This window comes from Dendrobates tinctorius, unplaced genomic scaffold, assembly GCF_039654945.1.
Source record: "Dendrobates tinctorius isolate UK_male_01 unplaced genomic scaffold, ASM3965494v1 ptg000249l, whole genome shotgun sequence".
In the NCBI taxonomy this organism is placed as follows: domain Eukaryota; kingdom Metazoa; phylum Chordata; class Amphibia; order Anura; family Dendrobatidae; genus Dendrobates; species Dendrobates tinctorius.
This window is the reverse complement of record NW_027361916.1, coordinates 503,590-529,472: the sequence shown is the minus strand read 5'-3', so window position 1 is coordinate 529,472 and position 25,883 is coordinate 503,590. Positions and strand designations below refer to the sequence as shown.

At 51.5% G+C, this 25,883-nt stretch overlaps 2 protein-coding genes across 4 annotated transcripts in view; one reads left to right on the top strand and one right to left on the bottom strand.

The window, feature by feature from the left end:
* The window catches only part of LOC141063248 (gastrula zinc finger protein XlCGF66.1-like), an 815,244-nt gene that overhangs the window by 665,110 nt on the left and 124,251 nt on the right, over positions 1 to 25,883 (bottom strand). The window lies entirely within an intron of this gene.
* The window catches only part of LOC141063243 (uncharacterized), a 136,373-nt gene that overhangs the window by 101,084 nt on the left and 9,406 nt on the right, over positions 1 to 25,883 (top strand). Inside the window, exons 1-6 of one of the 3 annotated variants that reach the window (XM_073557310.1) lie at positions 10,422 to 10,559; positions 18,568 to 18,717; positions 18,847 to 19,026; positions 19,110 to 19,233; positions 19,317 to 19,414; positions 19,613 to 19,703. The exons of the other annotated variants lie outside the window; for them this stretch is intronic. Of the exons in view, the coding sequence (XP_073413411.1) occupies positions 18,640 to 18,717; positions 18,847 to 19,026; positions 19,110 to 19,233; positions 19,317 to 19,414; positions 19,613 to 19,703 (571 nt within the window). The 5' untranslated portion in view covers positions 10,422 to 10,559; positions 18,568 to 18,639. Of the gene's footprint in view, positions 1 to 10,421; positions 10,560 to 18,567; positions 18,718 to 18,846; positions 19,027 to 19,109; positions 19,234 to 19,316; positions 19,415 to 19,612; positions 19,704 to 25,883 lie in introns of those variants that run through there. 3 annotated transcript variants of the gene reach the window in all.

The following is a 25,883-nucleotide window of genomic DNA, read 5'->3' as shown; positions in this document are numbered from 1 at the left end:
GAATGTTAAAGCGGACGACCTTTCTAGGAGTTTCTTTGCAGATTCTTTTGATGTGACCGAGCCTACTACCATTCTAAATGAGGGTGTAGTTCTTTCCGCCATCTCACCCGATTTGAGACGTGCCCTGGAGGAATTTCAGGAGAACAAACCTGAACGTTGCCCTATGGGGAAATTGTATGTCCCTGACCAGTGGAGGAAAAGAGTAATGTCTGAAATTCATTGCTCCGCATTGGCTGGTCATTCAGGTATTTTTGGTACCAGAGATTTGGTGAGTCGGTCTTTTTGGTGACCTACCTTATCTCGTGAAGTCAGGAATTTTGTGCAGTCCTGTGGGACTTGTTCTCGGTCCAAGACCTGTTCTCATTCTAGTGGGTTGTTGATGCCCCTGCCGGTGCCCAGGAGGCCATGGACTCATATCTCAATGGATATTATTTCTAATCTTCCTGTCTCTCAGAGAATGACTGTTATCTGGGTCATCTGTGATAGATTTTCTAAGATGGTCCATCTTGTACCACTCCCAAAGTTGCCATCTTCTTCTGAGTTGGTGCCCTTGTTTTTACAACAGGTGGGTTCGGTTGCACAGGATTTCTGAGAACATTGTGTCGGACAGAGGAGTCCAGTTTGTTTCCAGATTTTGGAGAGCTTTTTGTTCCAAACTGGGAATTCAGTTATCTTTTTCCTCTGCATTTCATCCTCAGACCAATGGGCAAACTGAGAACACAAACCAGACTTTGGAATCCTATTTGAGATGTTTCCTATATGCTGATCAGGATGACTGGGTCTCATTTTTGCGCTTGGCCGAATTTGCGCTAAACAATAGGGCTAGTACTGCCACTTTGATGTCGCCCTTTTTCTGTAACTTTGGGTTTCATCCTCGATTTTCGTCAGGGCAGGTGGAATCTTCGGCCAAGTGTGGATTCTGTGGTAGAGAGAATGCAGCAGATTTGGGACCAAGTGGTGGATAAGTTGTCCCACTCAAGAAAAAGGCCAACGGTTTTCCAACTGGCATAGGACTTTTGGTCCCAGGTTTAAAGTGGGTGATATGGTTTAGTTGTCTTCAAAGAATATTCCTATGAAGGTTGCGTCTCCAAAATTCAAGCCAAGATTCATTGGACCTTATAAGATTTTGGAAATCCTTAATCCCGTTTGGCTCTTCCAGTTACGTTTAAGATTCATAACGTGTTCCATAAATCCTTGTTGAAGAGGTTTGTAGAGCCAGTAGTTCCAATGGTGGCACCTCCTGACCCTGTATTGGTTAAAGGTAATTTGGAGTATGAGGTAGAGAAAATATTGTATTCTCGTTTGCTAGACGGAGACTCCAGTACCTGGTCAAATGAAAGGGTTATGGCCAGGAGGATAATTATTGGGTCTCTGCTTCGGACATTCATGCCGAAAGATTGGTTTGTGCTTTTCACCGGGCCCATCCTGACCGGCCGGGTGGCGTGGATGAGGGTTCGGTGACTCCTCCTCAAGGGGGGGTACTGTTGTGAATTCTCTCTCTGGTGATTACTGAAGATAGTGGAGCGGGTCAGATTGAGAGTTCTCTTTCTGGGCTCCCTCTGGTGGTTACTGGAGGTAGTGGAGCTGATCTGATTGACAGAGGCTTGCCACCTGATAATGAGGAAGACGATTGGAGATCTGGGGTTTCTGATTAGGATTTAAGACAGCTGACTCCCTCTATCCCTGCTGGTGATTTTCTTCCTGTGCCTCCTGAGGTCTGATGGCTCCTGCTCTTTCCCTGCATGTTCAGCTAAGTGGAACATTTGCTATTCTGTTTGCATTTGATCTCGTTTTGTCTCTGCTTTATGCGGGTCAGCTAGCTCTGCCTGGGGCTGTATCACCGCCCATATGTTACTGCACGTGCCAGTTTGTTTTGTCCCCTTTTATATTGGTCTCTTTTTGCTTTGCTTTCAGAATATACCAGAGTGCTGGGCGAAGTTGTGCGACTTCAGTGTTTTTGTGCATCAGACGTGACGGATTTTTGCAGGGTTTTTTGCGTGATTGCAGACAGTGTCTTTCCTTTCCTGTCTAGTCAGTGTGGGCCCCATCGTTTGCTCAGTCTATTTTTCTGCCTGCGTTTGTGTTTTCATCTTGTCTCACCAACAGTATATGTTTGGGGGCTAGCTATTCCTTTGAGGTCTGCTCTGGGGCAGTTTAGATTTCCCCTTTCTTGCTTTAGGCTTAGTTAGCTCTCCGGCTGTGCCGAGGCATCTAGGATCATCGTAGGTACGCCCCACGGCTACTGCTAGTTGTGTGGACAGGATCAGGGGTTTGCATCCGCTTAGTTACCAACCTCTCTGGTTTTCTGTGGCTTAGCCTGGGCCTGCTATCCTCCTCGGTGACTAAATTTTATCAAGGACCTAGGTGGGCCCTGTGCCATATATAACAAGTCCTAGGATGACCCCAAAAAAACCCCATAAAACAAAGCCCCGAAAAAATAGAGAGAAGCATGACAGTACAGAGAGTATGTACAGCAGATAAGGTAAAGGTGAGAAATAAATATTGGACAAAGGAAATGAAAAGGTGGTAGACCCCCAAAGGACCAACCCTAGCAAGCCACAAGAAGTGGAAAGAGGGGACGGGAACTTCGGAGATCTTAGACTCATCTATCTGACATCGGAGGGGTGCTGGGTCACACCAATTTTGGCAGAACACGGATGGTGGAGGCACCAGCACTCCACTTGGTGGAGAGAGGGCACATGATGAATTGCCATCTAAAGAGGTCACTACTGTGGAGGGCACGGTGAAAGAAGATGGAGGAAACCACCAACACCTAGAAGAAAACAAAGAAATTTATATAAGAAAAATCCTGCCTAAATTGTACAAAAAGCCATGGCCGCCCCTCCCAATATTCACACCGTGATCTAATGCCCATCAGCAACAATGTACAACCTGAACATGAGGTTATTACTTTACATTCTGATAAGCCTGTATGAAGCCCACTACCACGTCACAGTTACCAAAACAGGGGGCCCTAGCTTTGAAGGGAATCTGTGTTCCCATTTTTGGCCTATAAGCTGCGGCCACCGGCATCAGGGGCTTATCTACAACATTCTGTAATGCATTCTGTAATGCTGTAGATGAGCCCCGGATGTAACCTGAAAGATAAGAAAAAAAGTCAGATTATACTCACCCCGGGATCCGGTCCGATGGGTGTGGCGGTTCGGTCCGGGTCCTCCCATCTTCATGTGATGCCGTCCTCCTTCTTACTGCTGCAGCAGCGCAGGCCCTCTCTGACCTTTCCCAGCGCCTGCGCACTGCAGTAATTTACTCTGCCCTCAACAGGGCAGAGCAGTACGCCTGCGCAGGAGCCGTAGCAGAAGTAAGAAGGGGAACGTGATCACATGAAGATGGGAGGACCCGGACCGGACCGCGACACTAACCGCCCCCGGTGAGTATAATATAACTTGTTTTTCTTATCTTTCAGGTTACATCCGGGGCTTATCTACAGCATTACAGAATCTTTTAAAGGTGCGACCTTGGTTACAGTGGCAGCGCCCCTGGCAGGAAGAGCGGTAGCGCACTTCCTTCCCTAGGCAGACTCCAAGCACGCAGTCCCATGCAAGCAATATTACCCCCTTCTCCCGAGGTAGACACCCCTCCAGCATGCGCATGCAGCCCCATGCAAGCAACATCACCCCCTTCTCCCCAGGCAGACCCCCCCCTCCAGCCCCATGCAAGCAACATCCCCCTTCTCCCCAGGCAGACCCCCCCCTTCAGCATCCAGCCTCATGTAAGCATCACTCCCTTCTCCCCAGGCAGACACCCCCCTCCAGCATCCAGCCCCATGCGACCAACATCACCACCTTCTACCCAGGCAGACCCACCTCCAGCATGCACATGCAACCAACATCAACCCCTTCTCCCCAGGCAGACCCACCTCCAGCAACATCACCCCTTTCTCACCAGGCAGACCCCCTCAAGCATGCACATGCAGCCCCATGCAAGCATCACCCCCTGCTCCCCAGGCAGACCAACCTCCAGCATTCACCCCCTTCACCCCAGGCAGACCCCCCTCTCCAGCATGAACATGCAGCCCCATGCAAGCAACATTACCCCCTTCTCCCGAGGCAGACTCCCCCTTCAGCATGCACACGCAGCCCCATGCAAGCAACATCACCCCCTTCTCCCGAGGCAGACCCCCCCCCTTCAGCATGCACACGCAGCCCCATCCAAGCAACATCACCCCCTTCTCCACAGGCATACCCCCCTCCAGCATGCGCACACAGCCCCATGCAAGCAACATCACCCCCTTCTCCCCAGGCAGACCCCCCTCCAGCATCCAGCCCCATGCAAGCATCACGCCCTGCTCTACAGTAAGACCCCCTCCAGCATCCAGCCCCATGTAACCATCACCCCCTGCTCCCCAGGCAGACCCCCCCGCTCCTGCATGCACATGCAGCCCCATGCAAGCAAAATCACCCCCTTCTCCCCAGGCAACCCCCCCGCTCCTGCATGCACATGCAGCCCCATGCAAGCAACATCACCCCCTTCTCCCCAGGCACCCCCCCGCTCCTGCATGCACACGCAGCCCCATGAAAGCAACATCACCCCCTTCTCCCCAGGCAGACCCCCCCTCCAGCATGCACACGCAGCCCCATGCAAGCAACATCACCTCCTTCTCCCCAGGCAGACTCCCTCCAGCATGCACACGCAGCCCCATGCAAGCAACATCACCTCTTTCTCCCAGGCAGACACCCTCCAGCATGCACATGCAGCCCCATGCAAGCATCACCCCCTTCTCCCCAGGCAAACCCCCCCTCCAGCATCCAGTCCAGCCCCATGCAAGCATCACACCCTGCTCTACAGTAAGACCCCCCTCCAGCATCCAGCCCCATGTAACCATCACCCCCTGCTCCCCAGGCAGACCCCCCTCCAGCATGCACATGTAGCCCCATGCAAGCAACATCACCTCCTTCTCCCCAGGCAGACCCCCCTCCAGCATCCAGCCCCATGCAAGCATCACGCCCTGCTCTACAGTAAGACCCCCTCCAGCATCCAGCCCCATGTAACCAACATCACCCCCTGCTCCCCAGGCAGACCCCCCCCCGCTCCTGCATGCACATGCAGCCCCATGCAAGCAACATCACCCCCTTCTCCCCAGGCAACCCCCCTGCTCCTGCATGCACATGCAGCCCCATGCAAGCAACATCACCCCCTTCTCCCCAGGCACCCCCCCGCTCCTGCATGCACACGCAGCCCCATGAAAGCAACATCACCCCCTTCTCCCCAGGCAGACCCCCCCTCCAGCATGCACACACAGCCCCATGCAAGCAACATCACCTCCTTCTCCCCAGGCAGACTCCCTCCAGCATGCACACGCAGCCCCATGCAAGCATCACCTCTTTCTCCCAGGCAGACACCCTCCAGCATGCAGCCCCATGCAAGCAACATCACCCCCTTCTCCCCAGGCAAACCCCCCCTCCAGCATCCAGTCCAGCCCCATGCAAGCATCACACCCTGCTCTACAGTAAGACCCCCCTCCAGCATCCAGCCCCATGTAACCATCACCCCCTGCTCCCCAGGCAGACCCCCCTCCAGCATGCACATGTAGCCCCATGCAAGCAACATCACCTCCTTCTCCCCAGGCAACCCCCCCCCCCCCGCTCCTGCATACACACGCAGCCCCATGAAAGCAACATAACCCCCTTCTCCCCAGTCAGACGCCCCCTCCAAAATGCACACGCAGCCCCATGCAAGCAACATCACCCCCTTCTCCCCAAGCAGCCCACCCTCCAGCATGCACACGCAGCCCCATGCAAGAAACATCACCCCCTTCTCCCCAAGCAGCCCCCCTCCAGCATGCACACGCAGCCCCATGCAAGCAACATCACCCCCTTCTCCCCAGGCAGACCCCCCCCTCCAGCATGCACATGCAGCCCCATGCAAGCAACATCACCCCCTTCTCCTCAGGCAGACCCCCCCTCCAGCATGAAGCCCCATGCAAGCAACATCACCCCCTTCTCCCCAGGCAGCCCACCCTCCAGCATGCACACGCAGCCCCATGCAAGCAACATCACCCCCTTCTCCACAGGCAGACCCCCCTCCAGCATGCACACGCAGCCCCATGCAAGCAACATCACCTCCTTCTCCACAGGCAGACCCCCCCTCCAGCATGAACATGCAGCCCCATGCAAGCAACATCACCCCCTTCTCCCCAAGCAGCCCCATGCAAGCAACATCACCCCCTTCTCCCCAGGCAGACCCCCCTCCAGCATGCACACGCAGCTCCACGCAAGCAACATCACCCCCTGCTCCCCAGGCAGACCCCCCCCGCTCCTGCATGCACATGCAGCCCCATGCAAGCAACATCACCCCCTTCTCCCCAGGCAACCCCCCCGCTCCTGCATGCACATGCAGCCCCATGCAAGCAACATCACCCCCTTCTCCCCAGGCACCCCCCCGCTCCTGCATGCACACGCAGCCCCATGAAAGCAACATCACCCCCTTCTCCCCAGGCAGACCCCCCCTCCAGCATGCACACGCAGCCCCATGCAAGCAACATCACCTCCTTCTCCCCAGGCAGACTCCCTCCAGCATGCACACGCAGCCCCATGCAAGCAACATCACCCCCTTCTCCCCAGGCAAACCCCCCCTCCAGCATCCAGTCCAGCCCCATGCAAGCATCACACCCTGCTCTACAGTAAGACCCCCCTCCAGCATCCAGCCCCATGTAACCATCACCCCCTGCTCCCCAGGCAGACCCCCCTCCAGCATGCACATGTAGCCCCATGCAAGCAACATCACCTCCTTCTCCCCAGGCAACCCCCCCCCCCGCTCCTGCATGCACACGCAGCCCCATGAAAGCAACATAACCCCCTTCTCCCCAGTCAGACGCCCCCTCCAAAATGCACACGCAGCCCCATGCAAGCAACATCACCCCCTTCTCCCCAAGCAGCCCCCCCTCCAGCATGCACACGCAGCCCCATGCAAGCAACATCACCCCCTTCTCCCCAAGCAGCCCCCCCTCCAGCATGCACACGCAGCCCCATGCAAGCAACATCACCCCCTTCTCCCCAGGCAGACCCCCCCCTCCAGCACGCACATGCAGCCCCATGCAAGCAACATCACCCCCTTCTCCTCAGGCAGACCCCCCCTCCAGCATGAAGCCCCATGCAAGCAACATCACCCCCTTCTCCACAGGCAGACCCCCCTCCAGCAGGCACACGCAGCCCCATGCAAGCAACATCACCTCCTTCTCCACAGGCAGACCCCCCCTCCAGCATGAACATGCAGCCCCATGCAAGCAACATCACCCCTTTCTCCCCAAGCAGCCCCATACAAGCAACATCACCCCCTTCTCCCCAGGCAGACCCCCCTCCAGCATGCACACGCAGCCCCATGCAAGCAACATCACCTCCTTCTCCCCAGGCAGACCCCACTCCAGCATGCACACGCACCCCCATGCAAGCAACATCACCTCCTCCCCAGGCAGACTCCCTCCAGCATGCACACGCAGCCCCATGCAAGCAACATCACCTCTTTCTCCCAGGCAGACACCCTCCAGCATGCACGTGCAGCCCCATGCAAGCAACATCACCCCCTTCTCCCCAGGCAAACCCCCCCTCCAGCATCCAGTCCAGCCCCATGCAAGCATCACACCCTGCTCTACAGTAAGACCCCCCTCCAGCATCCAGCCCCATGTAACCATCACCCCCTGCTCCCCAGGCAACCCCCCCCCCGCTCCTGCATGCACACGCAGCCCCATGAAAGCAACATAACCCCCTTCTCCCCAGTCAGACGCCCCCTCCAAAATGCACACGCAGCCCCATGCAAGCAACATCACCCCCTTCTCCCCAAGCAGCCCCCCCTCCAGCATGCACACGCAGCCCCAAGCAAGAAACATCACCCCCTTCTCCCCAGGCAGACCCCCCCCCTCCAGCACGCACATGCAGCCCCATGCAAGCAACATCACCCCCTTCTCCTCAGGCAGACCCCCCCTCCAGCATGAAGCCCCATGCAAGCAACATCACCCCCTTCTCCACAGGCAGACCCCCCTCCAGCAGGCACACGCAGCCCCATGCAAGCAACATCACCCCTTTCTCCCCAAGCAGCCCCATGCAAGCAACATCACCCCCTTCTCCCCAGGCAGACTCCCTCCAGCATGCACACGCAGCCCCATGCAAGCAACATCACCCCCTTCTCCACAGGCAGACCCCCCTCCAGCATGCACACGCAGCCCCATGCAAGCAACATCACCCCCTTCTCCCCAAGCAGCCCCCCCTCCAGCATGCACACGCAGCCCCATGCAAGAAACATCACCCCCTTCTCCCCAAGCAGCCCCCCCTCCAGCATGCACACGCAGCCCCATGCAAGCAACATCACCCCCTTCTCCCCAAGCAGCCCCCCCTCCAGCATGCACACGCAGCCCCATGCAAGAAACATCACCCCCTTCTCCCCAAGCAGCCCCCCCTCCTGCATGCACACGCAGCCCCATGAAAGCAACATAACCCCCTTCTCCCCAGTCAGACGCCCCCTCCAAAATGCACACGCAGCCCCATGCAAGCAACATCACCCCCTTCTCCCCAAGCAGCCCCCCCTCCAGCATGCACACGCAGCCCCAAGCAAGAAACATCACCCCCTTCTCCCCAGGCAGACCCCCCCCCCTCCAGCACGCACATGCAGCCCCATGCAAGCAACATCACCCCCTTCTCCTCAGGCAGACCCCCCCTCCAGCATGAAGCCCCATGCAAGCAACATCACCCCCTTCTCCACAGGCAGACGCCCCTCCAGCAGGCACACGCAGCCCCATGCAAGCAACATCACCCCTTTCTCCCCAAGCAGCCCCATGCAAGCAACATCACCCCCTTCTCCCCAGGCAGACTCCCTCCAGCATGCACACGCAGCCCCATGCAAGCAACATCACCCCCTTCTCCACAGGCAGACCCCCCTCCAGCATGCACACGCAGCCCCATGCAAGCAACATCACCCCCTTCTCCCCAAGCAGCCCCCCCTCCAGCATGCACACGCAGCCCCATGCAAGAAACATCACCCCCTTCTCCCCAAGCAGCCCCCCCTCCAGCATGCACACGCAGCCCCATGCAAGCAACATCACCCCCTTCTCCCCAGGCAGACCCCCCCCCCTCCAGCACGCACATGCAGCCCCATGCAAGCAACATCACCCCCTTCTCCTCAGGCAGACCCCCCCTCCAGCATGAAGCCCCATGCAAGCAACATCACCCCCTTCTCCACAGGCAGACCCCCCTCCAGCAGGCACACGCAGCCCCATGCAAGCAACATCACCTCCTTCTCCACAGGCAGACCCCCCCTCCAGCATGAACATGCAGCCCCATGCAAGCAACATCACCCCTTTCTCCCCAAGCAGCCCCATGCAAGCAACATCACCCCCTTCTCCCCAGGCAGACTCCCTCCAGCATGCACACGCAGCCCCATGCAAGCAACATCACCTCTTTCTCCCAGGCAGACACCCTCCAGCATGCACATGCAGCCCCATGCAAGCAACATCACCCCCTTCTCCCCAGGCAAACCCCCCCTCCAGCATCCAGTCCAGCCCCATGCAAGCATCACACCCTGCTCTACAGTAAGACCCCCCTCCAGCATCCAGCCCCATGTAACCATCACCCCCTGCTCCCCAGGCAGACCCCCCTCCAGCATGCACATGTAGCCCCATGCAAGCAACATCACCTCCTTCTCCCCAGGCAACCCCCCCCCCCCACTCCTGCATGCACACGCAGCCCCATGAAAGCAACATAACCCCCTTCTCCCCAGTCAGACGCCCCCTCCAAAATGCACACGCAGCCCCATGCAAGCAACATCACCCCCTTCTCCCCAAGCAGCCCCCCTCCAGCATGCACACGCAGCCCCATGCAAGAAACATCACCCCCTTCTCCCCAAGCAGCCCCCCCTCCAGCATGCACACGCAGCCCCATGCAAGCAACATCACCCCCTTCTCCCCAGGCAGACCCCCCCCCTCCAGCACGCACATGCAGCCCCATGCAAGCAACATCACCCCCTTCTCCTCAGGCAGACCCCCCCTCCAGCATGAAGCCCCATGCAAGCAACATCACCCCCTTCTCCACAGGCAGACCCCTCTCCAGCAGGCACACGCAGCCCCATGCAAGCAACATCACCCCCTTCTCCACAGGCAGACCCCCCCTCCAGCATGAACAAGCAGACCCATGCAAGCAACATCACCCCTTTCTCCCCAAGCAGCCCCATGCAAGCAACATCACCCCCTTCTCCCCAGGCAGACCCCCCTCCAGCATGCACACGCAGCCCCATGCAAGCAAACATCACCCCTCCTCCAGCTCGTGCATGAACATCCATTTACCTGCCATGACACCGGCAGCTTCCTGTCTGCTGCTCTGCTCTATGGAGGAGGAGGAGGCCCCGCCCCTTCTGGTCACATGGGCATGACGTCAGCACAGCTCCATGGCGACTTGGATTTAGCCGCCCTCTACCTTTTTTTTTTTTTTTAAACAGCTGCAACCGGAAGTAGAAGCGGCTCACTTCCGGTATCGATCTTGTGGAGCGACAGGAGCAGAGCTGTCATCGGAGGAGGGAGCAGCCGACACCCCGCAGAGGACAGAAGGGAGACGGTGTGTGGGGGGGCAGAGCCGGAGCTGGCGCGTTGGGGACGGGGGTAGAGCCGGAGCTGGCGGGGGGCGGACGGGGGTAGGACCTGAGCTGGCGGGGGGCGGACGGGGGCAGGGCCGGAGCTGGAGGGGGGCAGGGCAGGGCCGGAGCTGGAGGGGGGCAGGGCCGGAGCTGGCGGGGGGCGGACGGGGGCAGGGCCGGAGCTGGAGGGGGCAGGGCCGGAGCTGGAGGGGGGCGGACGGGGGCAGGGCCGGAGCTGGCGCGTGGCGGACGGGGGCAGGGCCGGAGCTGGCGCGTGGCGGACGGGGGCAGGGCCGGAGCTGGCGCGTTGGGGGCCGGAGCTGGCGCGTGGCGGACGGGGGCAGGGCCGGAGCTGGCGCGTGGCGGACGGGGGCAGGGCCGGAGCTGGCGCGTGGCGGACGGGGGCAGAGGGTACGGGGTTCCAGACTTGAGTGACACCCACCCTGGCGCAACTTGAAGTCTCCCTTGGGCCACAGGCTATTGGGTACTATATCCAGCACCTCCTTGAGTAGGCTTGCTACGGTTGTTCGAGGCTCTTGAAGGGCAACCAGCATGATGGATTCTTCTTGGGTCAGAGGTGGAGAAAATGTCATGTCAATTTGTCTCATCAGGTGGGGTGGGCTGGTCTCCACCATAAACTGAAACAGGATGGAGTGTCCTGGCTGTGTCCACACGCTCAGGGGCTTGTAAAGCCCCCATCACACATAGCGAGATCGCTGCTGAGTCACAACCTTGGTTACCCGCTGCCTGCATCAGCACGCTGGTAACTAAGATACAATGCGGGTAACTAAGCCACGTGCGTCGCTTGTTACCCGCGTGTCGCTGGTACTGATCGCTGGTGAAGCTGCCTGACAGCTCACCAGCGATCATGTAGCGACACACCAGCGATCCTGACAAGGTGATATCGTTGTCGGGATCGCTGGTGAGTCGCTATGTGTGACGGGGCCCTAAGCTGGGAATGTCTGACTTGACCTTCAATCCCCACACAAGACAGTGTTCTGATAGGCAGGTGGGTCGGGGAGTTCCACATGCCTCATCAGACTGCACCAGTGTCCACAAGGAAAGATATGACAACCCCCGGAGATTTGAGGTATTGGGTCCGCTGATGGAGTTTTACATGTCAGGTGCGTGATGTCTTGTGGACCTGGCTTGCCTCTGTCCAATAGACAGGGTTCTTCACTGTTTCCTGTGTTTCTTGCTTGGCCTATTCCCCTGCGTTTTGTCCTGGGCTGCCGGGGTGCTGTGCACTGGTTCCGGAAATGACCAAGGTTGCCACAGTTGTAACACCTGATGGGTCTCCCGTCCCTGCAGGGTGGGTGCTCTTCCACATCGGTGGCCACCATAGGAGGGGCTGTCTTCCGCACTCCTGGGTGGGACTGAATTCTTCTGGCTACTGCGAGCAGGGCATCTACGGCTATTGACCTGTACTCAGGCCTGGTCACTATCAGCAGCTTCTTGATTGGTTCTCTTCGTCCAAGGCTAAAAGCCTCTGCCAACATTTGTCTGTGTATCTGATCATGAATAGTGAAGCCTAAGTCTTGGAATACTTGCCTCGCTCTGCCATGAAACTTGTCTACAGACTCTGTCTCGGCCTGGCTCATGTTATGTAGGCTAAGTGCTTGTCTGGCTTTGGCCTACTCTCTGAGCAGCTCAATTAGCTTTGATCCTGACTTCCAGGAGTGCACATCTAATTCTGATGGAAGCTTGAAGTGTTCCTTCATGATTGGCCAGAGTGTTTCACCTGCTTTTAATTCCATTATGGACCAGAGATCAATCCAGGTTGCAGATATGTTTGCTGGCTCTGCTGCATTCTTCAGTAAAATGGCATGGGGTCCATATCTGGGTCTGGCAGATTTTTCAGAATACTGAACACCTGACTAGGGGTGAAGGGCACATAGTGTAAGAGTTCTGGCTCTATCTGCCCCTGCCTACTTGGTGTCTGTGGGTTTATTCGCCTAGTACTGGGCAGCATGTATGATGTCCCCTCTTCATATTCATCAGAGGAGAAACTGTGACATTGTGTGGGTGCTCCCCCCTTCTGAGGTTGCAGGTCTGCCTGGCACTTAGGATCCTCATTGTAAGACCCAGCAGCTGCAGACGCTGATGACTTGCACCTCCCTTCTGCTAGCTGTTGTATTGGGGGGGCACCTGTGGTGTTATGTGTAGGGAGTGTTTCACTATCTTATCCTGGTATCAGCTGGCTCTTTAGAGAGGGTGCCCTGTGGCGATAAGGACACCTCATTTTCTGGATTTGACACTGGCCCAGCTGGTGACAATGAACTGAGAGGTGGGAGAGAGGGTGAGGAGCAGGGAGGGGTAGAGGAGAGAGTGGAAAGGTGGGGAGATGAAAAAAGAAAGAGGGAGGAGAGGAGGAAGGTGATAGAAGAGGAGGGGAGAGAGAAGACGAGGGGGATGAAGGAGGATGAAAGACAGGGAAAAGATGAGGGAGGAGGAAAAATAGATGAGGGAGGGGAGGTAAGAGAGGGAGGAGTGGAGAGGGAAGGAGCAGCGGACTCCTTCCCCTTTTCTGCAGTCAGAGAAGGCATGCTTGGACTTGTGCCTTCTCCCAGGGGGGGGGGGGGAGCGGGGTGCCTCACAGACGGCACAGCTTAGAATTCCGCTGAAAACACTTTTTTCTCTCTTGTACACGTAAAAATAATCCTTTCCTGTTCACCTAACTCTCAGTACTTCTATGCTGTAAATCTGCTGCCACTTTATAAAACGCGGACTTCAATTCAGCTCAACTAACTAACTTCCCTTTTTTCTTCTCAATACATTATGCCATGCTGCAGCTTAAAAGCTGCCCCTGTAAATCTACATACTTAACTTTCTGAATAACACTATGTCTATTCCAAAAACTTAAAAAAAAGGTGATTAAAACTTCATAACCCTTTTTAAACTTGCTTAAAAAGGAAAGGAAAAAAGCAAAAAAAACCCAAAATATTTATAAAAACTTCAAAAGGAAATGGAAAACTAATAAAAACTCAGAAAATGGAGAAAAAAAGAAAACAAAAAGAATAATCAGGAAGTTGGTAAAACTTGGAAAGAACACTCCAAAAAGAAATAAAAAATCCAAAATTCAGTAAAACTTCCAACAATAAAATGTCCGTGCACAAATGGAGGATACACACACTTCCCCTTTCCTCTGCCTGCGTCTCTCAGTAAAATCTTCTGAGAACAATGGAAACAAAAGAGCAAACTGAGACAATGGTATATATTCAACAACCCAGCATTCCCAAAAATTCTCACACTACAGTAAAAAAAACTTCCACCAAATGCAAGATAAAACAAGGGAAAAGCAGAGTACAGAACAAATGTGACAATATGAAAAATATCAGAGACGCACCCCACGGGCAAAAGAGGAAGTGTAAAAGGAAAGGAAAAAAACTTTCTGCTTCAGATCTTCATGGAGAACAGCAGTGAATTTATAGGTTGATGCACATGTAGACGTCCGGGGAGAAATCGAGGCCCTCTTTAGTGACACGTAGCACAAGCAGCTCTGGTAACCGACAACTGCCAATCACACTGGGTGTACTGCGCTCGGTCACCCGGGAATGTTAACACACTCGTCCCGCCGGTAACAGGAATCAGTGATAACTCCCACAAAATTGCCACCATCTGTACCTGGCCGGCCTCTCCTGTCCTTCCGATGTACAGGTGAATCGGTGGCAACCTGTCAAGTGATTTGGCTTGCGATATCTCCCCCAAACTAAACACCACCACGTGCCTGGCGATCTGGGTGCTCCTGTCCCTTCCGATGCATGGGTGTATATGTGATAGCTTGATAGGAGACTCGACTAGTGATATCTCTCTAAGCCCCCACAACTCATACCTGGATAGGCCTCTCCTGTCCTCCCTGTGTACAGGTTTATTTGTGAGGACTTAGCAGGGGAAGTTGAATCTCTCAGATATCGGTTTCCCAGCAACCACATGCACAATCAATCACCGTTCCACCAGCTTTCTCCCGGATCTAGACACAAACAGGACACAAAGCAGACACCTTGGCTTATCCCAGGGTTTGGATAAGGGTGTGGACTTTTACACTACCTGGGAATGCGGTGGTGACCACACCTGACCCGCTAGAGGTACAGACCCGGACTGGGCACAGGGGACATTCAGGTAAGATAACCAGATTTTCTTACCTTATGGAGTTGCGCAAATCTCCGTCCCCATGAGTCAAGGCCTTAGTCGGCACCTCCGTCTCTCTGGTCAACAGGGTCCCCGTGCGTTTTGTCCACAGCCCCGCGTCTCTGCGCCAGATGATATGGAAATTTGGATAGATATATCTCTGTGTGCTGCGGCCTGTCCTAATTAGAACAGTCTCATTGAGCGCTCAACAGAAAAGACACCCTAAACACCTTGTTAGCAGTATCTCCAGTCTGCTGGTTTATTGCACATATATGGTTTTTTCATTACATACAGAAAGGAGTGGTTAGTCAATTAACATAAGGCTTGTGTTTTAATGCTATTGGCTATTTGAGTAAATGAACTTATATGGCAGTGTCCGACATGAGGGTGATTTAGCATCATATGGTTTACTCTTATGCATTGTCTTGCAATGTCAGCAAACCTCCGATATCAGCTAGTGCATCTGGTCCAACTTCCTCCTTTCCCATGGCTGGCTGATATATCACAAGACAATGCTACCACGAGACTATGCTGGTTCTCCAGACTGGCTCATGGGGTTAGTAGGTCATTTTCAGCAATTGATTATAAGGTTCAAGATAGCTATGAAAATGTGTCTATCAGTATATAAGGATATATGCAAGTGAGATCTGTATGAAATGTATATATTTCCATCACCGCTGGAGTGTGGTGGACAGGAGATAAAACATAACCTTTAGTAAGATAGTAGGATAAAAACAACTTTGTGTCCCCCAGAGTGAGTGAATATAAATGTTTGGGTGAAGTCACAAATAAAGGGGCGTGAGGAGCACAGCCCGATCAGGAGGAATGATTCCCACTTGCAATGGCTGAACTGCAATCAGCAAGTCCCAGAATCTCACGTTGTGGATCTGGGAGAATCCCACAGAACCCCGCAAACAACGACTGACAGATTCTGGCTGCATATAACAGTAATGACTGGAATCTGGATGACATTAATAGAGTTACCACCCGAAATATGCCAGAGCAATAAGTGAGGAAAGGCACAAGCTCAGCAATTCATGAAGGGGGTGCGGGAGGAAAAGGAGATCCTGGGTCCAGGATGCTCCATATAGGACAAGGGGAAGAAAATGCCCTACAAGACCCTAAATGGCTAACAGTAATCTATCCCCAAGACTCCCCCCTGACCGTCCACAGCTCCCCCTGTGCTAAACAAGCCCTGCACCCCCCATGGAAGGGCCCAAAGCGTTTCTTCCAAGCTGAGTCATCAGGGGACTTGAGGCCCTTTTACATTTAGCGATGCACCAGCGATCCAACCAGCGATCCGACCCGGTCAGGATCGCTGGTGCATCGCTAAATGATCGCTAGTGAGCTTTCATACAGAAAGATCTCACAGCGATGCAGCAGCGACGCAGCGCACGATACTTACCATTCACACAGCGATCCTGCGTCCTCCCGCCCGCCTCCACGCGTCGCTGGACGTCACAGCAGGAAGTCTCAGCAGGAAGCAGGCGACGAGAAATGGAGCCGGACATTCTCGCGCGATCAGCGATGGACAGCGGGGGAGCCGGTCGTTGGTAAGTATCACACATAGCGATATCACTAGCAATATCGCTATAACGTCACAAAATCAGTGACGTTTTAGCGATATTGCTAGCGATATCGCTTAGTGTAAAACCCCCTTTATCCTTGTGATAGGAGGTGAGGTGCCATAGTGCTGAGCTAAAGGGGGGGTATGAAATACATACCATAGTACTTCCGGTGGTTGAAACGCACGCCAGGATGCCATAAAGGTGCGTGAGCCGCAAGGAAAAAATCTGCGACACTCAAATGAAGGCAGACTACTAATTGTGTCCCATGAGGCAGAGGCGTGCACTCCACAACCTAGTGTTTCCAGTAAGTGGAACGCAAGCCAAAATAACTTGTGGTTTCTTGAACCACATAGAAGTAGAATATGCAACCGATTTGGCTTGATGACGCGCGGTCCACAGCCTTTTATTTCCGGCATGTGGAACGCACGCTAATGCCACATGCGGCATGTGGAACGCACGCCAATGCGGCATGTGGAACGCACGCCAACGCCACATCCGGCTTTGATGGCATCTTCCCTTTAAACTGCCTTGGTTTTTTTTTGCAGCCGCTCCTGTGCCGTCCCTGCGGTGTACATCTGTTAGGCTAAGTGCACACGTACCGGAACTCTCGCGGAAATTACCGCGAGAATTCCGGAATTCCAGTCCGCGGGAAAATCACATTTTAAATTCCCGCGATTTTCCCGCGGAAAAACTAGCAGTTTGCAAGCGTAATTAGCTTGAAAAAAGCTAGCGTTTTCCAAGCGATCTGTAGCATCGCTTGGAGAACTGATTGACAGGTTGGTCACACTCATCAAACATAGTGTTTGATGAGTGTGACCAACTTTTTACTACTGAGGCTGCCTATGCGGCATCAGTAGTAAAATATAGAATGTAAAAAAAAAATAAAAAACGGTGTTATTCTCACCCTCCGACGTCCCGCGCATCCGTTCCCAGTAATCCTTTGCGAAAATGCCCGCGATGACGTCAGTTCTCGCGGGATCGCGACGTCTCGCGGTAATTCGCGATGACGTCACGCGAATGACCGCGAGACTTCGCGATCCCGCGAGAACGGACGTCATCGCGAGCATTTTCGCAAAGGACTACTGGGAACGAGAGCGTGAAGAGAAGCGGGAAGGCTGCGCGGGACGTCGGAGGGTGAGAATAACAATATTTTTTATTTTAAATTCTATTTTTTACAGGGATATGGTACCCAAAGCCCGGAGGACAGTCTCCTCTCCTCCGGACCATGGGTACCATCCGTAATTGTTCTGCTTACTTTCCGCATGGTGTGCACAGCCACATGCGGGAAATAAGCGGAACAATGCATTCCTATGGGTGCGGGATCGCCGCGATTCCGCAAATTAATGAGCATGCTGCGGTTTTTACCGCAAAGCGATTCCGCCGCGGTAAAAACCGCAGCATTAGCACAGCATTGCGGAATCCCATAGGAATGCATGGGATGCTTATTTTTCGCGTTTTTGCGGCAAAATCGCGCGGTTAAAACCGCCGCGGAAACGCGGAAAAACGCCACGTGTGAACTCAGCCTTATGGTTCCAAAAAGAGTTAATTTGTAAAAAAAAAAAAATGTTTCACTTGTTAAAAAATAGTAAAACGTGTCTTCTGCTTTGTTTTTCTTTTTACAAGAATTATTGGAGCCAATTTTTCATTAGAAACGTTTTAATGTCGGCTTTTTCTTGAGTTTTTCTTGTTATATAGGAAACTCTAAGGCCAGAAATAAACCCCATAAATCACTGTACATGGAGACTTTGGGATCAGATCATTTCTGTCCGTTGTGTTTGTGGAAACAAAAAAATCTTTTCTAAAAGCTTCAAACTTCTGTGTATGACTCAGAGCTGAGATCTAACGTGATAGAAGATTCCAGTGCGGGGAAGACGGGAAACCTTCATATAGACGGCCGGTGGGGATGGAGTCAGTGACCGACTGGCCAAATCTGTTTCTAGAGCCGCAGTAGAAGATGAAGATGTCGTCCTCATCATGAAGGAGTTATTTCTCATGTCGCGTGTAATGAATATCTCCTGCAGTATTGCTAATGCCGATTCCAGTGTCGGTAATGAGACGAGAATTAGCGTTATGGAAGATGAGTCTATGAGGAACGTGTTCAGCTGCCGACTCCGAGGAGGAAACTGCTTGTTGTCTGTGGCCTAAATATATAGGTTTTATTAGTAGATGTCAGGGAAGAAAACTAAACCCTGTAAGATAATAAATCTCCTCATATGTTTCCCTTATTATCTCCAGTAATTGTATTATTACACAGGATTATTATGATGTTACATTGGATCATCTTCTCATTCAGGTCTCTACAATATCGGATCCTCTCAGGGAAGATCTTCTACAGAAGAGAATTTTCCTGATTTACCCATCAAGGATGGATATGGACAGAGACAAGATGGCGGAGAGGATGTTACACCTCACCCTAGAGATCCTCTTCCGTCTCACTGGAGAGGTGAGAGATTCTGATGACGTCACATTACATTATTCTCATCTATGGGAATAACAGATGGACAGAACTGGAGAGGTGAGGACTCTGGAAATGTCTGTAGTGAGATTTATTAATGTGTCCCTCCATTACCAGGATTACACAGTGGTGAAGAAGACCTCTAGTGATCGCTGTCAGGACCCTGTGTCTGAGGGATGGGGAAGACCCCTGAGCCCAATCACGGGGCCTCCACCTCACCCCCTGATCCATGAGGCCATCAATGACCAGAAGATCCTAGAACTCCTCTACAAGATGATTGAGCTGCTGACTGGAGAGGTGACACTGCTGGGAATGCTGGGACATTATACAGTAACACTATGAAGGGATCGGGGGGATGACGGTATCATTGTATGTGTCAGGTTCCTGTAAGGTGTCAGGATGTCGCTGTCTATTTCTCCATGGAGGAGTGGGAGTATTTAGAAGGACACAGCTATCTGTACAAGAACGTCATAATGGAGGTTCCCCAGCCCCTCACATCTCCAGGTAATAGACAGGACTAAATACACACGGCCTATAATTATCTGTATGTAGAGAATGAATTCAGTCCCTGTATGTGTTTCCTCCAGATCTATCCAGTAAGAGAACAACACCAGAGAGATGTCCCCGTCCTCTTCTTCCACAGGACTGTAACCAAGAAGATCCCAGTGCTCCTCAGGATCATCAGGTAGATGGAGAGAAGGTGTCAGGAGATCTCCCCTATGATGTGTAGACGGCTGTGAAGGTCTTGTGCTCAGTCTTGTTTTATCCTCCAGTATTATATGTTTTATACTTGTGTAATGAGAACGGTGGAGATGGCAGGATTAGAGCTGATCATAGATGGGACTTCTCCATCTGTCTGTGACTTTTACAATATTTGTTTCAGTGTGAAGATCTGACCCATATTAATACTACAGAGACATATGTGAGAGAAGATGAGTGGTGTAAAGAGGAGATTCCCACATATGACTACCCAGGTGAGTAGTAACCACTGAATGCAGAGAAGTCACAGATTCCTCTCAGTCACCGGCTGTGGCTGCTTTATCGGTGGTGTAGTCCGGCCGTATTACCATGATCACCATTTTGCCTCTAGACCACAACATTCACCCAAAACTGTTCAAATGACTTTGGGCATTGAAAGCCCTTTTCAATAGAACTTACAACCTGGAGGATCATCCTACCCCCTGGGATTAGTGTGAAGGTGATCCCTTAAAGCGAGATCTATATGATTGCTTGTACCTGACCCAATATAGGCTGAGTGTGCGCTTCAAGAGTCACACCGAACACAGATTTAGATGTCTACTCCTTTCTCAGCAAAGGCTTCTACACAACTGAAGTTTATTCTTATGACAGAGAGACAGGAAATGGGTGTCGCACAATCTTCTGAGGAGCCAGTGTCAGTCTATGATAGGTCCATTTCAGCTTCACTTCCATATATGGTATCCAGTATCTCAGCTTCTGCATTCTAAGGATTCCTTCCAGGGTGTTGTCTGAAGACACAGACGCCATCTTGGTACACCATATGTGAACTGACTTGTATAAGGGTTAATAATTGATTTCATTAGCCATTCTCTCCTTCACATTAGGAGACGGTGACCGTTACCTGCCCAGATCTGTAACTATAAAGCCAAATGACAGCGTACGTAGAATGTGCTGACAAGATAGAAAATCACTTGAAGAAAAATCTTATGCTGGGCCTGTAAGAGAAAGCGGAGGGTAATGATGCTGCTGGCTTCCTAGATCACTGAGATCTTATCGGATGAATCTTCTCTCCCTTCTGTGCTGCTGAATGTCTCATGGTCCCTACAAGACCAGGTCCAGTCTTTCTGGCCAAACTTCCCTTTTATGAGCGACACCAGTAAATGTGCAGTGAGGCCAAGTGTGAATTTCTGTCCAATAACAGCAGAGTTTCCCTTTATCCTGACATTTCAGTTTGTATTAAAACCAACTAACTTCAGGGAGGATTGTGATAATCTACAGGACAAACATTCCACCTGTGCCATGATAGATCTCTAAGCTGTGCGTGGCCGATGGCTGTAATATACATTTATTCCCGCCTGCAGGAGATGTGTTGGCTCCAGCCCTGGTGTAATGGATTCACTCCACGTCATACATTACATTGTTTTTGATCCTAAGGAATTCAGATTACTGCACAATCTCTCCTGAAATGGGGAGCAATATTATTTTCTCTAATCTTCTGCTCAGGATCCATAGTAGCTCCAATGGTCCACCATAAATGAGGGCAACTCTGGTTTACTGTTTAATCTGTATTTGTAGCTTTCAGTTAATGAAATTCTCGTGCTCTGTGGTGGGGCTGTGGGCGGGGCTTCATGTGGTGCTCTGATTACATATTCATCTGTATTATGACAGGTCACTGATCCCTCACTGACCTGCCCCCCATTTTTATATAATAATCTTTATATAGCGCCAACATATTCCTCAGCGCTTTACAGTTTAACAGTTTCAAAACACAAGTCATAAGTAACAATGTTAACAATACAATAATTAAAGCAAAATAAGGCACCCCTGCTGGTGAGAGCTTACAATCTACAATGAGGTGGGGGAGATACAAAGTACTGGTGTGTATTTACAATGGTGTATTTACAATGATGGTCCAACCATCTTGTGGGAGTGAGGAATGGATGGAGATAGTGAATGGGATACACACGCACACTTACACATACAATGACTTTGAGTAGTGAACGTGATAGGCCGCTCTGAACAAATGTGTTTTAAAGGAACGCCTGAGACTATGCAAATTGTGGATAGTCATTTCTTGGGGTAGAGCATTCCAAAAGATTGGCGCAGCGCGGGAGAAGTGTTGGAGTCAGGAGTGGGAGGTACTGATTAGTGCAGATGCTAGTCGAAAGTCGTTTGCAGAGCGCAACAGTCAGGCCGATAGACAGAAATTAGGGAGGATATGTAGGGGAGTGCCGCACTGTGGAGAGCTTTGTGGGTGAGAACAAGTACTTTGAATTGGATCCTATAATGAATGGGCAGCCAATGTAAGGATTGGCGAAGAGCGGGCGAGTACCGATTAGCCAGATGGATGACCCTGGCTGCTGCATTGAGGATGGACTGGAGAGGGGATAGTCGAGTAACTGAGAGGCCAATTAATAGAGCATTGCAGTAATAATAATCTTTATTTTTATATAGCGCTAACATATTCCGCAGCGCTTTACAGTTTGCACACATTATCATCACTGTCCCCAATGGGGCTCACAATGTAAATTCTCTATCTTTGGAATGTGGGAGGAAACCCACGCAAACACGGGGAGAACATACAAACTCCTTGCAGAGTAGCAAATAGCAACGGCGATAAGGGGCATCCCTGACGAGTTCCTCTGAACAACCCAAACGACTCCGAGGTCTCCCCGTTAATCCTAATGTACCCCTTTGGATCCGCGTATAATAATTTAATCCAGGAAATAAATCTATGTCCGAATCCCATTAACTTCAATACTGCCCATAGATAATTCCACTCTACCCTATCAAATGCCTTTCGTGCATCCAGCGAGGCCACCACCCTTTCCCCTACATTATCTGCCGGGAGTTGTACATTAAGAAAGAGTCTACGTAGGTTAATGGCGGTAGATCTATTTTGTAAAAAACCCGATTGGTCTGGATGTATCAATTTTTGAACAACCCCAGACATTCTTATCGCCAACATTTTAGCTAATATTTTAACGTCTGACGTCAATAACGAGATGGGTCTATAGGATTCAACGGATGAGGCATCTTTCCCCTCCTTAGGAATAACCACAATTACGGCCTCCCTCATAGACCTCGGCAAAGCCCCTCTCTCCGCTGCATCTTCAAATACCTCCTTAAGTTTAGGTGCTACGACCTCTATTAGTTCCTTATATGCTTCTCCCGGGATACCGTCAGAGCCAGGTGACCTATTATTTGCCAATGACAGAATAGCCTTCTCCACTTCCTCTACAGTAAATAATTCTTCCAGATTCTGTTTATCAGTATCATCTAACTTAGGTATCTCTATCTCTTGTAAGTATCTATCCATTTCTTGTTCTCTAACCCCCAATTCTGAGGTATATAATTTTACATAGTATTCCCGGAAACATTCCAATATCCCAGAGGTGGCGTTATGAGTTACCCCATCCTCCTTGACAATTTTATATATCTGTGTGGACCCTTTCTGCGCCGCAGATATCACTGACAGTAAGTGTCCCACCTTTTCCCCTTCGTCATAGAACAGTGCTCTCTGGAATGCCCTTTTCTTGTCTATCCCTTGTAAATATAACTTATTTACTTCTTCTTGTGCTTCTTTTAATGCCTTTTTAGTGGCGATACTGGGCCTACATATCATTTCCTCCTCTGCCCTGCTCAATCTGTCTGTAGTCTCTTGGTTTACCTGTCTCGTTTGTGTCTTACGTCTCGAAATATCTCGTATGAATAGTCCCCTTAAATATGCTTTCATGGTATCCCACACTATAAGTGAGTCAGCAGAACCTTCATGTAATTGGAAGAATTCAATAAGATCTTTTTTAATAATTTCCATATTAAGACATTTGAGCCATTCCGGATGTGTTGTCCCCCCTACTCTCCTCCTTTTTCCCACTCCCAGTCTCAAACTAACTTCAATTGCCTTATGGTCGGAGATAACTCTCTGTAAATATTCCACCGTCCCAACTATTCCGTCCATGCCCCTGTTACCTAATGCTAAGTCTATGCGCGATAAGGCATGATACGAGGACGAATAACACGAAAAGCATTTGTTCCCCTCATTCCGCACTCTCCATAAGTCTATCATACCCATCTCACTAACATATGTCCCGAATGGAGTCATCCTATCCTTCCTGGGGTTAATTCCCCCGATTCCCACACGATCCCAATACTCGTTCATGACATTGTTAACGTCCCCTAATATTAACACCGGACATTCCCCTCCCCTACCTGTCCACTCAAAAATCTCTTGTAGTTTCTTTTTCGAATATGGGGGTGGAATATAAAGTGCCACTATAATCACACATACACCAGAAATTCGGCATCTCAGGGAAACAAACTGCCCATCCCTATCTACGTAAGATTCAATTTCCTCGTAGTGAGCATGAGAATGTATCAGTACAGAGACTCCCCTCGCGTAGGCCGAATACATAGAGTGATAGGCCCGGGTAATCCATTTTTTCTCCAGCCATTTTTCTTTTCCTTTAATCAAGTGAGTTTCTAGTAAACACGTAATAGCTGGATTGTACTTTCTAATTTCTGCCATGACTGCCGCTCTTTTACTTGGATCTGAAACCCCCCTCACATTCCAACTTAGAATTCTTGTATCACCACTCATTATGTCCTATGAACATCAGTTCTAGTCGGTCTCTTGTAGTCCCTTTATCACATTGCAGTATGAAAACTCTCCCACAACATATCCCCCCCGCCCCCCCCTCTCCCCTCCTTCCCCCCCTCTCCCCTCCTTCCCCGTATAACAGATTCTCTCTCTCCAACGAGAGAGGGTGCAACTGGCACCTAGCTACTGTGAGCCCTCGAATAGCCACTGAACCTCCTTCACTTGGGCGTACATCGCTCCCACCGTCACATACAAACATGCCCAATAGGCCACATAACTTTTTCTAACATGGATAATTCAATAAACATAAAAGAAAAAAAAAAACCCAGGATCTACGACCCAAAAATAGATCTGAGTACCCAGGCGTCGCGGGGCACAGATTCAAAAATAGAGAAAAAATGTCCGAAAAATTCTTCTTCTTCAGCCTTTTCCTTCTTTCTCAGCCCTTAGTTTGGAGTGGTTGATTTCCATCCACTTGACGGCCTCCTCTGGGGTTGGAAAAAACTGAACAGACCCCAAAGCTGCTACTCTCAGTTTGGCGGGATATAACATAGAGTACTTCACTCCCAGCACTCTCAGTCCTTTCTTGACCTCGCCAAATTTCATCCGCATTTTCTGAACCTCTGCTGAATAGTCCGGATATATTTCAATACGGCGTCCATTAAATATGAGGTCCTCCTTCTTCCTAGCCTCCCGGAGGATAGTCTCTCTATCTCTGCAGTTAAGTATCCTGGCCAACATTGTACGGGGGGCACTACCCGGAGGGAGGGGTCGCAGGGGAACGCGGTGTGCTCTCTCTACCGCAAACACACTGGAGAGTGTGTCTCTGCCAATTTTAGATAGGATCCATTACTCAGTAAAGTCAGTGGGGTCGTTACCCTCTACTTTTTCCGGGAATCCCACAAATCTAAGATTGTTTCTCCTAGATCTATTTTCTAGATCATCTTGTTTTAAGTGCACTTCTGAATTCTTTTGCGTGTGCTGGTTGTGAGTTTTCTGCATTTTATTTACAGTGTCCTCAGTGGTGCTCACTCTCTCTTCCACAGCACCCATCCTAGCATCCGCCTTGTTTAGTGCCTCTTTAATTCCAATAATTTCTTCCTTAATATTATCAACCCGGCTGCTCAACTTAGTCAGTGTTTTTTTACAGAACAATACCACCAGAAAGACATCTTTTAAAGTTGGTTCCCCTTCAGGGCCCTCCTCATCAGCTTCACTATCCTCCTCTTCAGATGCACACTCAGAGACAGTGACTCCCCCTCCCCCCTCCTCCCTGCTTTCAGCCTCTCCTGCAGCTTCGTTGCTCATTCTCTCTCCCTCCAGCACAGTACCTTCTCCGGTGCCCCCCTCATCTTCCCTTGCAAAGCGCTGCAGCTTCTGGATAATTTGTGACCTTCTGCCATAGTTCTCAGTCAGTCTCTGTGCCTCCTCCACTCTCCCGGCGCCATCTTGTGCAGCCACACTGCCGTCCTCCCCGACGTCTTTCTGCCTCCTCCTCCCCATCTCCGCACTCTTCTTCACTCCCGGTGTCTCCACTCGGCCCTCGGGCACCCACCACAGCAGTAAGTGTGCACGGGTCTCTGTTATGTCGGCCTATTAAGGATTATTCTTCAGAATGACAGTGGAGCTCCTCAGCCTCACGTCCTCTCACATCCGCGCCAGGCCACGCCCCAGTCGAGAGCGGGTTTCTTTAGTAATGGAGTAACGATGGCTTGTTTGAAGGAGAATGGGAAGATGCCCGAGGAGAGGTTAAAGATTGTAGTTAGGTGAGTTGTGATGACTGGAGAGAGAGGGAATGGGGTCGGTCGTGCATGTAGTCGGACGAGAAGAAGACAGGAGTCTGGAGACTTCTTCT